This window comes from Triplophysa dalaica, chromosome 7 (genome assembly GCF_015846415.1).
Source record: "Triplophysa dalaica isolate WHDGS20190420 chromosome 7, ASM1584641v1, whole genome shotgun sequence".
NCBI classification, from domain to species: Eukaryota; Metazoa; Chordata; class Actinopteri; order Cypriniformes; family Nemacheilidae; genus Triplophysa; species Triplophysa dalaica.
In genome coordinates this window covers 4866684-4880546 of record NC_079548.1, presented here as the reverse complement: position 1 = coordinate 4880546, position 13863 = coordinate 4866684, and the positions used below count along the sequence as shown (strand labels likewise).

General features: G+C 38.6%; 1 protein-coding gene across 2 annotated transcripts; it reads left to right on the top strand.

Moving 5' to 3' along the window:
• Positions 1–516: 516 nt before the first annotated feature.
• LOC130425872 (uncharacterized) lies at positions 517–13590 on the top strand. 2 transcript variants are annotated; one of them, XM_056752294.1, is made up of 11 exons: positions 4664–4844; positions 5231–5653; positions 9418–9846; positions 10288–10545; positions 10623–10871; positions 11060–11302; positions 11404–11661; positions 11738–12052; positions 12140–12388; positions 12483–12550; positions 13164–13590. In XM_056752294.1, the coding sequence occupies exons 1-10, from the start codon at positions 4804–4806 to the stop codon at positions 12538–12540; spliced, it is 2523 nt and encodes an 840-aa protein (XP_056608272.1). In that variant the 5' UTR covers positions 4664–4803; the 3' UTR covers positions 12541–12550; positions 13164–13590. The 2 variants fall into 2 exon arrangements, 1 of the variants encoding a protein (XP_056608272.1); XR_008907106.1 differs by lacking the exons at positions 9418–9846; positions 10288–10545; positions 10623–10871; ... (4 more) ...; positions 12483–12550; positions 13164–13590 and adding exons at positions 517–654; positions 979–1339; positions 1497–3099; positions 3187–3603; positions 3769–4230 and having other exon boundaries at positions 4429–4844; positions 5231–5366.
• The last annotated feature ends 273 nt before the right edge of the window (positions 13591–13863 follow it).

Below are 13863 nucleotides of genomic sequence, written 5' to 3'. Positions count from 1 at the left end.
GCAGAGACAAAGACGACAGTTTTCTTTCTTAAGGAAAATAGCTAAGGACAGTGAACATGTACATTCAAATAAATGTAGTTACTCTAAACAGCTAAAAAGCTGATTTGGCCTTGTTGAAAAAAACCGGTTTGGTATATTTTGATCCTGGTTTAAACTGGTCAGACCAGTATCAAAACATACCTAATCCAGCATATGCTGTTTTTATTTAACAGGGATGTTTAGTGAATTATCCAGTTCCTTGTTGAGCCGGTACTGCGACATTAATAGTTATGAATACCCTACAGTAGATTTAATTCAATACAAACTATTGTCTATTAGTGAGCATGTTAAGTAATGTGTCAGTTAAAGTGAAGCGCATTTATTCTACAAGAGAAGTTCGTCGGCGTGGCGCAGACCGATTCGCGCAATGATGTCATCTAGAAACCTTGTCATACGCAAAGTACACAACCCTACATGAAGTAAAACGCACTGTTTTTCATGAACACACCTCTGTTAACTTGCGGAAGCGAAACTGATGTTGACTGTAACCTGAGTGTGAAAATTGACTGCAGGTGCGGAAAATGTAAACGCAGTACACCCAACAAAATGAAACTTCAATTGAGTTTTCTTCACTCCGTATTCGAAAAGATAAACACATATATAGGCCACATAGAGGTGAGTTTTACATGATAGTAATCTGTTTCGCTTTTTGTAGGCTATTTGGGAATGAAATTCACTGCAGTTGGAAAATGAGGTCGTTTAGCACATTGTCAATAAACCTTCAGGTAAATTAACACGAATGTCACGCACGCGCTTTCTATGAAAACTGCATGAATGTGGCGTGACGACTGATGTGGGTTTTATTTTAGGAAAAGTGTAAACGTTATATGTAGGCTAATGGCAAACAAACGCAAAACGTTATTGTTGCGTTTTTATTGTAAGCAAGAGATGTCCATTCATCTGGTGAAATGAATGTTGATGAGTGTTCTTTCTCTGCAGTATTTGCTGCTTGTCTCCCAGGACCTGCAAAATGGCCCATAACCAGCAGTCGCTGTTGTCTACCTCAGAAAGACCTTTGGGAACCTGGTGTCTCAAATGCAAAACTTTCCAGTCATTGTTGAGAATCTTTATCAGCGGAGGGTTTTTAATGACCATGATGTGAAGGCTGTCAAAGCGAAGTGGGGAGAGCAGGATAAAGCCAGATATATATTAGATCGAGTCATTAATGAAGGGGAAACAGCCAGTTATGAGTTACTCAAGATTTTGGATTTCACTTGGAAGAGGACGTTACGCCCTACTTTACATAACTGGATCAAACGTTACTCCTTCAGGGAAGATTCAGAGACCATCTATTCATTTGGTGAGTGATTTCATTTACACTCATTTGAGGCTGAAAATAAATGAGAGATGTGGATGTGAGACATTACTTTTGCGTGCTGTAGTTCTTGTATACAGCCAAAACATGTTAAAACAGTTTTTACAATGGTAAAATAGTTCTTTATATTTTGCAATTTTAGGCACAAAACCCTGTAAAGGCTACCAGACACAGCTTAAGATGAAAGCAAAAAGTGTTCTGGAGAACCAGACGGAACAACAGAGCACTAAGTATCTGCTCCACAAACAGCAAGAAAATTTCCATTTCATACCTCTCGCTTCAGGGGAGGAATATGTGGTGAAAAACCAACAATATAAAAAGCTGGGAGCTTATATTCCTAACCAGAAAGAAACCGTTTCACCTGCAGATCTACTGAGATGGATGGACAGGAACATTCTACTGATTGGCAAACCTGGGATAGGAAAAACCACAATCGCACAGCAAATGTTGCGTCTGTGGACGGAGAAGAAAGGCACAGAGCCATACTACATGTTTTACTTTAATGAAAACATTTTGTCCCATAGCAATAAACGTATGACTTTGGAATCTCTTTTGTTTGATGTGTATGTAAAAGCAAAAGAAGAATACCAACAGGAAGTGCTTCAAGATATGAAGGTCAATGCTAAGAATGTTGTTTTCATATTTGATGGTGTCACTCACGTGCAAGAGGATTCTGTCTTGAAGATGATCATGAATCATGATGTGCTACATGAGGCAAAGGTCATAATAACATACAGAACAGAGATGGAAGATACACATTTTTTCTCAGATTTGACCACAAAGAAAGTGTATGTTCAAGGATTCAGTGAAGAGTCCATCAGAACTTACTATCAGATGACGTTGGGTCACAATCCTGATCTTCTGAATGTGGTGTTGAACAATCAAGAGCTGTTCAGTCTCAGCTATGTGCCAATGTTTGCGTTCATGATTGCAAATATGATTCTTCTCAAAGACGACACAGTGCTCAACAATCCACACACAGTCACAAACATGAACATCCACATTTTCTTTCATGCTTTGATGAAATATGGGGATAAAAACCTTTGGGAAATTGATGAATATTTGAAAGAGATCAAAGATCAGCTTTATCTCTTGATGATAAATGCATTCAGTGCAACTAAGCAGAAAAGTCTGAACCTTCCAGAGATCAGCAGTGATGAAACTAATATTTGTCATGCTTTTCTGAAAATGATCCCAATAAGAGACAGTCTGACGTCTGAAACCAAATACTGTGCATTTCTCCACAACACAATGCAGGAATTCTTCTCAGCTCTGTGGCTTGTTGAGAATCCATATGAAATTGAGAAAGTCTTGAAACTGTGTCAGACTGAAGAGAATCAACACATGAGACATGTTCTGCTTTTCCTGTGTGGACTTCTGGGAGAACATAACAACAAACTCCTCAAGTGTCTCTTCTCAGAGGATCAGATGAGGAAAACATCAGAATGCTTCATTGAGAAACCTTTGGACACTTTCCTCAAACCTCAGAGTGAAGATGAAGACATTGATCTTCTCTATGTGTGTCAGTGCTTGTATGAGCTTCAGTCATCTAACGCTTGCTTGATGTTTCTGGAGAAGATGAAGCATCAGCTGGACATTGATGTGAATCTGGACCCTCATCAGAGTTGTGCTTTGTCTTATGTGATCAGTCAATCCAGACATAAAGAAGTTCATCTGAATTTACAGAACCGCACTGTATCTGACACAGGAATGATCATGATTCTCTCCTGTTCACCACAGATCAGGTAGGCTACTGAGTAGAAGGGAGAAATCTGTCCCCCGCAGAATATTTTTAAATATTTTGTGTAATGTTGTGTGTTTTTCTTTTACAGATTAAAACCATGGAAATCTGATTTCAATCAAATCAAATTCTTGCTACAATTCATTCATAAAGTGTCTGTTAAAAAAACTTCCATGGAGGATGAGAGGATGACATCATATTGCTGTTGCAACTCTTTCACAGTTTACAAAAACCCCACAGAACGGGCTGATGCCCTGCTGGATCTTTACTCGCATGTGAAAGACTATGAATCTCAAACAGGCAGGAGTTTACTTCCAGCATTACAACTTGTTTTCCAGTCATTACCTGATGTCTGGTCCATAGATCTCTCAAAGAGAAAGACCTCCATCCTCCTGGAAGTGTTGAAGCTCCAGACAGTGAAGAAACGAGTAGAGCTGAGAGGATGGACAGATGAAAAGAGTGAAGTCGTGCAATTCCTGCACTGTCTGCCCTACATTTCACAGTTGGGGTGAGAGGATGTAGTTAAGAATATTTTATTCTTTCTTGTTTGGGAACGACTAAAGTTGTCAAACCTGTTCATGAGAATGGGGCTTTCCAATAAAAACTTTATATAGTGTATATTTGCATCTTGTTGTTGCCTATTGTTGTAATGCTTGGCTATGTTTCTGTTTAGGTTTAGATGTTTTAGTCTTTATGAAGATTCCACTAAATCATCTGTCATACGGTACCTGCTAAGTCTCATTGTAGCAGCGGAATACAAGACAGTTGGAGAAAAGAGGCATTCTACTTTGCTTTCTTCGGTGTGCAGTTATAAAGCGTTCCCTTTTCATTGTTCACGGCATGTACATGGGAAGTATACTCACATTTGTCACACAGATTTTTTACTGGATCTTTGCTCACATGTGAAGGACTATGAGACTCAAACAGGCAGGAGTTTACTTCCTGCATGTAAGCTGCTTTTTCAGTCTTCTGCTGATGTCTGGATCATAGATCTCTCAAAGAGGAAGACCTCCATCCTCCTGGAAGTGTTGAAGCTCCAAACAGAGAAGAAACCAGTAAAGCTGATAGGATTTCCAATGAAAGAAAGTGAAGTGATGAGTTTCCTTCAGTGTCTGCCCTACTTCTCACAACTGAGGTAACTTATCTCTCATTTTTCTTTTTCATTTAATTAAAATATACAAATTTTGCTTCTGCCTAGCTTGAAATAAAAAAAACAATGTATGGTAAGGGAGGAGACAAATTGTACATTATTTCCTGTGTTACAGTATGTTTTTACTTCTTACGCTTATTGTAATTTTTGTACTCATTGTATTGTTTTTTCCCTCTTCTGCAGCTTTGTAAATAGTAATACTAGTAAACAATCCAAATTTCTTTTGAGACTCTTCATTAAAGCAGCAGAAACTAAGAGACTGACTGGAGAGCAGATGCAGAAACTGTTGACTTTAGTCTGGGATACCAGCTCGTTGACATATCTCAACTATGAACAGAGTGATTTTCTGCTGGATCTTTACTCACGCGCAAAGGACTGTGAGACTCAAACAGGCAGGAGTTTACTTCCAGCATTACAGTCAGTTTATCAGTCATCACCTGATGTCTGGATCATAGATCTCTCAAAGAGAAAGACCTCCATCCTCCTGGAAGTGTTGAAGCTCAAACAGAGAAGAAACCAGTAGAGCTGAGAGGATGGACAGATGAAGAGAGTGAAGAGATGAGTTTCCTTCAGTGTCTGCCCTACATCTCACAACTGAGGTAACGTTTTGTAATATTTATCGGGCTATTAAGTACAGTCTTGTGGTATGTGTGTTAATGTGAGTAAGTGTATCTAAAAGGTTGTACTTGATAAAAATATGACATCAACAATACAAGCTCATGGTGGCAAAAAAGAAAGATAAATAGCCTTGATTTACTTTTTATAGTGAGCACTGCAGTTGTTATGGGTTTTATGTCTAACTTTATTTTCCTTTTAAAATGTAAACTGTTTCATTTAAATTGAATTGCATTAAATTGATCATTGATGATCAATAATTATTTTTGTCTTTTATTATTTTAAGTTGTATTATATTTTGAACACCATGTGGCCCTGAATCAAACTGTAACATTAAAAAAAATGTTTTGACATTTTCTTTTTTAAACAGATTTTATGGTGGTGGTAATGTTACTGCAGAAGGATTTATTGCGCGTTGTTTCATTAAAGCAGCAGAAACTGAGATACATACAAGAGATCAGATGCTGAAACTGTTGACATCGGTTTGTACATACAGGAATTTTCCTTATGAAAACTGTTACCACTTTAAACAGAGTGATTTTCTGCTGGATCTTTACTCGCATGTGAAGGACTATGAGACTCAAACAGGCAGGAGTTTACTTCCAGCATTAAAGTCAGTTTTTCAGGCACCTGATGTCTGGATCATAGATCTCTCAGAGAGAAAGACCTCCATCCTCCTGGAAGTGTTGAAGCTCCAAACAGTGAAGAAATCAGTAGAGCTGAGAGGATGTCCAGATGAAGAGAGTGAAGTGATGAGTTTCCTTCAGTGTCTGCCCTACATCAAACAACTGAGGTAACTGAATGTTTGGGCAGATTAGAGTCTTCCAAGCAAATTAAAATGATAGTAAATGGTGACTAGCTCAATCAGTCACTTATATTAAGCATATCTTTGTATAAAACGAAACAAACATAAAACATTAGATTTTTTGGGTGGCTGCAAATGTGTTAAGTAGCTAACGTTAGCAAGTTAGCTGCTATGTAGCTAACACGATATGCGCTAACAGCTAATAACCAGCTGCGACCTTAGAATCTAGTCTGTGCTAGAATAGCCCAGTAGTATACCCTGTGGGAGTCAAAATTGCGCTTTGGTACATGCACAGTTTATGAAGTGACATGATATAACAGCGGATTCTGCTTAGTCAACAAATTCACATATATTGCGCTGCCCACGTGGAAGCTTATACAGCGACAGTATTTATGACATTGATAACAGACAATTGCGCTTATCAACCTAATGGGGAACCATACACCAAAACGGCTCGTTGTCGCTTTAACATCCTTGGACTGGGGATTTTGCGTAACCAGGCAGTGTGTTTACAGAGACTCTGTTGAGCATTACTTGTTTTATGTTATAGTTTCGCACTTTATTCATTATAATTAGCATTCAGGTGTGTTTCTTTTTCTTTTTAAACAGATTTTTTTACCCTGATCCCAGTAATGCAACATTTACTTTAAGACTGTTTATCAAAGCAATAGACAGTGAGACACAAACAGGAGATCAGATGCTGAAACTGTTGACATCAGTCTGCACATACACATCTTTCCCTTATGAAAATATAGACGGCACTGAACAAAGTGAATTTCTACTGAATCTTTACTCGCATGTGAAGGACTATGAGACTCAAACAGGCAGGAGTTTACTTCCAGCATTACAGTCAGTTTATCTGGCACCTGATGTCTGGATCATAGATGTCTCAGGAGAAAGACCCCCATCCTCCTGGAAGTGTTGAAGCTCCAGACAGAGAAGAAACCTGTAGAGATGAGAGGATGGTTAATCGAATGCAGTACAGTGATGTGTCTTCTCAAATGTCTGCCATACATCTCAAAGCTGAGGTACCTGATCATTGTTATGATTTGGGTGTTGTTAAAGGTATTAGAGAGTAACATTATTTTAAACCCTAAAGTTATTTATGTACATTTAGCCATTTAGCAGACTTTTATCCAAATCGACTAACAGAGAGTTCAGGAAGCAATAAAGCGATATGTCATACAGGAGCAATAATACAATAGGTGCTAATACAAAGTGACTACTTTCCACAAAAGCCAGAACAATATCTGTTGAGAGAAAGAGAGAGTATTAGTTTAAAAAAAAAGGAAGAATGTTTTACCATGAAGGAGTTTTAAATGAGAATGAGCGGGAATGTGATTTACTGCCCTTTTGAGAAAACAATACAAGACGCTGCTGTTTTGCTGAATGCAGGGTTCTTGATTTGGTGTAGGAATGTAGGAGGGTGTGAAAGTGTGCCAGTGCAGATCCAATGATAGTCCTGTAGGCAAGCATCACTGACTTGAATCTGATATGGGCTTCAACCAGTAGTCAGTGGAGAGAGATGAAAAGGAGTGTAATATGAGCCCATTTGGGCTGTGTGAAGATGAGGCGTGCCGTTGCATTCGGAACCAGTTGGATAGGTTTGATAGCCTTTGCAGGAAGACCAGCAAGGAGAGCATTGCAGCAGTCTAACCTTGAGATTACAAGGGCCTGGACAAGGAGTTGTGTCGCATGGTCAGTGAGATGACCTCATTGTCTTTGCAGTGTGATCATTGAAGGGCAGCTGTTCATCAAACATGACTCCGAGGGTCCTGGCCGTTTTGAAAGGAGTGTTTGGGGTATTGCCAAGTTGGATGATGAGATCGTGTTGCACCATGGGGTGTGCCTGAAAGACAATTAGTTCTGTCTTGGAAGGGTTCAGCTGGAGGTGATGATCTTTCATCCTAGCTGCGATGTCTTCTAGGCAGGCGGTAATGCAAGCTGCTACAGTGGTATCGTCTCGGTGAAATGAGATGTAAATCTGGGTGTCATCAGCATAACAGTGATAGCATAAGCCGTTTGCCCATGTGATGGGTTCCAAGGATGTACTGTAGATGGAGAAAAGGAGATGTCCGAGCACAGATTCCTGAGGGACCCTAGTGATCATGTGGTGAGCAGTGCCTGAGATTCCTAGTGATGACAGGGTTGCTAGCAGTATCTGATGATTGACAGTGTCGAACGCTAAAGATAATTCTAGCAGAATCAGGACAGACGATTTAGATTCCGCCATTTGCCGCAGTGCTTCTGTGACCGATAGCAGTGCAGTCTCAGGAGAGCGGTTTGTTTTGAAGCCAGACTGCTTGCCGTCCAGTAGTTGGCAAATAGTATATAGATGGAAAAAAAAGACAATTAAACAAGAAGAATAGGTTCAATATGCACTTATTATTCTTCACTCTCTAAGCATTGAGAAAATATTCAATTTTCAATTCAATTTTATTTATATAGCGCTTTTCACAATTTTCATTGTTACAAAGAAGCTTTACATACATCATGATAAAAACTTATAAATGAATACTCTGAAAAATGAAAGAGTATATACGGTATTAAGAAATGGTAGATATGGTATTATTGCAAGTATTTCTCTATGTAATGGACACTGATATCAGTGGATTGTCAGAAACTATAAATTATTCAATTGGAGTATGTTTAATTTAGGTATATTATTATTTTAAATATCCTTATCAGGACTGGGAGCCTAAAATTACAATATATCTACTAGAACAATTTGCAGTAGTACCAAAAAGTGTGGAAAGAATATATTTTTTAATATACAGCATGTTAACGTGCATGTGTGTTGTTTGTATTTATAGATTAAACTTAATCAGCAGTCTCCCAGTGAGTAACGATGGCAAGGATCCAAAACTCCACTATAGATGTATATGTGTGTATGAGTGTAGAAAAAAAATAACTTGGGAGAGGCCACACTCGACCGGTAGAGTCAGTTTTCCTCTGGCATATTACAACAATAACAACTGCTTGGAGGGATGACTTCTCGTGTTGTGAACCCGAGGACGGGACATGTAAAGCAAAAACTGATAGCTTAGAGGCCAATCACAGAAAATATAAGAAAGTGACACATTATTATGGATGTCTGTGTGTTCGGTTCCAAAAAGAGTACTATATTGCAGCATAGAATGCATGGTGAGTGTTATCGGTGAGTTAGGTGTAAGCTATATTGATGAGATTTGTTTTTAGTCTAGTTTTAGACTGATTGAGTACTTCTCAATCCTGAACCTGGCTGGGGAAGCTTTTCCAAAGTTTAGGAGCCAAGTATGAAAAGTATCGATTTGATATATTTGATAAGTATAAGATTTTGATATTCTGAGAACTATTAAAAGACTGTCGACAAATATAAAGGGTAGCTCTAGTCAAGTAAACCTAATGTAGTGGAAAATTATACCATACCAGCTCCAGTTTCAGGCAATTCCATCCCCAACCAAGAGCAAATACAGTCTTGCTTACTCTACAGTAAGTAAAGGCTCACGGGGAGACTATATTTATGAGATATTATTTATTAGAATGATCTTGCTTGTTCTATAAACACCATGCACTGTGCTGCGTTTTACCTTTACTGTGTTTTTCTGTTTTTCTTATTTTCTCCTGTAAAGCTCCTTTGGAACAATGCAGATTGTGAAAAGCGCTACAATTTAATTGAATAGTCACTATAACATGTAGTGCATTATAACATGCATTATAAAATAGTGCATTATAACATGTATTTATATTTTATATTTTTCTCTTTCAACCAGAATCTTCTCCCATTGTTCTAGTCTTGAATCCATCATTCTTAAGAGCCTCTTTGTTGAAGCAGCAGAAACTGAGAGACAATCAGGAGATCAGACGCTGAAACTGTTGACTTCAGTCTGCACATACACATCTTTTCCTTATGAAAATACAAACTGCTCTAGAAGGGGTCATTTTCTGCTGGATCTTTACTCAAATGTGAAGGACTATGAGAATCAATCTGGCAGGAGTTTACTTCCAGCCTTACAGTCAGTTTATATACAGTCATCACCTGATGTCTGGATCATAGATCTCTCAAAGAGAAAGACCTCCATCCTCCTGGAAGTGTTGAAGCTCCAAACAGAGAAGAAACCAGTAGAGCTGAGAGGATGGACCGATGAAGAGAGTGAAGTGATGAGTTTCCTTCAGTGTCTGCCCTACATCTCACAACTGAGGTAAGGACTGTGTAAATGTGTTTGAGAAAAGTTTGAGAACCATTGCACATACTGACTTCACCTGACACTGAAGCATTGTACTGACCCTTGTTTGTGATAAAGTCAGGTGAAATGAATTTGCTCAAATCCTTGAAACATGAAATTAATCCACTTTGCTCTCAATAACTCAGATTGAAAGACCTTTTGAAGATTATTGTATCTATTATGTTTTTTTACCCGCACTGGAGACACATCTGTGTTCAAACACCATGTGAATGTCAATATAAATTTATGTCCACTTTAAAATCATGGTCTTAAAAAGTTATTGTAAAAAGCTTGTGTTACTTAGTCCTTCGTGCAAATCACTGTACAAACATTTGCAACAAACCTTTTATAGTTTTAGAATTGTCATAATTTGCATACAATGTAAACTACAGTAACTAGTTTATCTGTATTTTTCAGTGGTGGCGAGCGCTGTGTGTTGAGTCTTTTTAAACTGGCCGAGTTCAGACAGAATCCAGAGCTGGTGAACTCACTGTTACAGGCTCTGGACTTTAACCTCAGTCTCGAGGGAAGGTTGCCAAGTAGCATCTGCAGGTTTGTGGCCGGAATCTTACGTCTGTTTGCTGACAAACTCACTTTAACTGTGAGACCTCAGGCCATCTCTCTCAGAGGAACAAGACTTCTCTTCAGACACATCACAAACATTCAAACACTCAGGTACAGGACCGAATATGACAAATTAAAAGTTTTAAATATTTACAGATTTTACTATTTGTACTTTGTTCTTTTCTCAGGCTGAGTGGTTATATGGTGGTGAGAACTGTGCGTGCTTTGAGGTCTTCAAAAGTTCCTGTCAGTGTAAATGAACTCTCAGTTGATCTGAATGATAAACGGCGGTCAGACAGCGAGATGTCCAGAGTTCTGAGCAGTTTGGCTTCTCTTCTGAGACTCTGGACTGTCCAGTGTTTGAACTTGAGCGACTGCAGGATGAAGTCTCTCTCTTTGATTCTCCTTCTGTCTCAGCAGAGCCCAGTGACTCTCAGGTGTGTGTGTTTTTATGTGTGCATGCCTGTGCACCCCGTTTAAAGAACCTATTATTATCCATGCTTTTTGTAGATTGTTTCAGTATTCGTTTATGTTTTAATTATGGTGTAAATTTGATCATAAATACAGGATCGCTGCACAGATTTTTAACGTTAAATAAAATATAAGGCACTATGTGTGTGTTTAGACTGCCTGAAGAGATTCTACAGACATTGGCGGAATGTGTGTATGAAGCTCAGGAGGAGGAACTGACATTATGCTTCCTGAAGAAAATGGGTGGAGATTTGACTTCCTGTTCCTTAAGCTTCAAAAAACTACAATATTTCCTGCAGCATGATATTTCACACGTCACTGTGGACCTTAAAGAAATCGACATGTCACTCAACATCAGAGAATTTCTGCCCTTTCTAAACAGGATTCACTTTCAACAGTAAGCAACATGACAAAAGACTTAAAATAGCTGGGGGAAATCCCTTACTTAACCCTTATTATGAACACATTAACAGTGAAATGTAATTGATTTTTGTGTAGGATGAGCTCCACCATCATGATGTCTTTAATGAGCGAGATCTATGAGACCAGATCTTTAGGGTTTGTGTCCGGTCTGTTGAGTTCAGTGAAGAACTGCATTAACCTGCAGAACAGAGCGCTGGACTCTGTCCACTGTGCATTTCTGCGCTTTATACTGCAAAACCGCACTGGACTTACACTCAACATGCTGTGGACCTCCATACCAGAGGAGGAGCTAGAGAGCTTTCTGCCTCTCCTCAGTCATGTCTCCTTCCTCAGGTCCTATCTTTATTTTACCTTTTTTATGTTGATGTGTTATTAAATTGTACAAATCTGACGTTTTATTTGTTTTCAGTGTGGACAGAGTGCTGCTACTGAGAATGCTTCGCTGCTGCAGTTCCCCTGATGTCCAGCAGGAGGAGTCAGCGGTTCTGCTCTCTGCCCTGCAGCACAAGCTGGACTTCTCCTGTTGTTCTGCACTGGACCTGACAGAAGACACCCCCACACAGACTCTACAACTGACTACTGAGGACTGTCATGTGATGTCTACAGTCATTCAGAGAGTTTATAGAGATACACACACCCTCACACAGCTGAATCTACACGACTGTCAGATGAATACAGCTGGAATAGATCAACTCTTCACAATCTTACACTCTGTTAAACTCCAGTGAGCAAACATGAACATCTATGATTCATACACACAGAGATATAAATACAAATATAAACATATAAAACATCTCTCTCTCTGTTTCAGGTGTGGTAAATCAATGCTGCTTCAGTTTCTCTCTCATGTGGATGATGGGAAAGCTGAATGTCTTTCTCGGGCTCTGGGTGAAGAAGTGGATCTCAGTCAGACTCATCTGGACCTGCAGGTCTGTAGAGGACTTGCTCTGGTTCTGGAACATTCTGAAGGTCTAGCAGAACTGGATCTCAGTCAGTGTCATCTAACTGATCAGAGTTTGGATGTCCTGCTGCCAAACCTCCACAAAGCACAAAACATTGAGTGAGTGAAAGACAGAGAGAGAAATAGTGAATATTTTATATTATTCTGTGATATTTATGTGTTTTATTCTGGCTTTTGTTTGTGTGTTGTTCAGTTTTAGTGGCAATAGCATCACTGACGCTGGAGCACTGAAAATCATGTCAGTAACATAAATACAGTGAGGTGTGTGTGAGCATCATCAGTGACACAGACTTTGGGTTAAAGTGCTTTCATTGCTCTTTGATTTAAGAGCTTAATCCATGTTGACATACACATTCATTACAGCTTCATGTTTGGTTTCTTGCGTGTGTGGAGATGTAAAAGTATTTTATTAGCATTTTGACTTCATTTGAGAGCATAGTAGAGACTGACATGAACTCATAGGAGAGGGGATGAGACGAGGAAAAGACATTAAGCTGAAACTAAAACTAGGTTCACTCACAAGACTATTAGTGACTCTCACGTGACTGGAACGTGTAAATTTGGAGCCTGCACGTCAAAATAGTTATCCAACATTCCCCATAAACTGGACAAAAAAGCTTTGTGCTTTCAACAATATTTACATATCGTACAGAGTTGATGAATAGGAGTAGAAACAATAGATATAAAATCAGTCATCTGTTTGTTTACTCTAGAACATCCATGTGATCATCCCCCATACGGGGCATAGTCCCTCTCCCCAGATGTTGTGTACTGTACATATTGACATTATACAGCCCAAAACCATGAATGTCTTTGTTTATGATGATGTGATTATTTGTGCTGGACTGTAATGTCAATGTTTATAATCCTGTAGGCTTTTCAACAACAGAATTGAATCCAGAAAGCTTTTCCTCAAAGACCCACAGTTTGAGATCTGGTGATGCCAAAAAGCTTTTTTGGTGTAAATTACCAGCTGATAGATCTTATGATCCTCAACATGGTGGCTGTTGTTCGGATGGATTTGGAGAATCGGTCCCCAGACCCCAAGAAATTAATGAGGATAGACCATCATTTACATATTATTTATTTGATCATCCTCAGTCTTTTTTGTAAAATGTTTATTGTATGAGTTCTGATATTACATGCAAGACTTTTTGATGATTACTTCAGTCATGGCCTAATTTCAATTGTGTAAAAATTAGCCCAGTCTTACCTCAGATATATTGACTGTAAAAACATAGGTGGGATATCTGTTCACTCAATGTATTGGGTAATATTTTAATAAAACTACATTGTTAACCGTACAAAATGTATTTTTAAATTGAACGTTTTCATTAAAAACATTCAGAATGAAATCACTAATTACAAGAATAAATCAGGTTTGCCTAAATGTCAACATGACAGCCATTATCATAATGAAAGTATCAACAAGTTAACTTGCATAGACAAACAGTTTTCTTTAAAAATAAAAGCTAAGGACGGTGAATACATACTAGTAGCATACCTTCCAATTAATAAAGTTACTCTTGAGTCTTAACAAAAAACTGACATAAATTTAGTGAATTATCTGGATA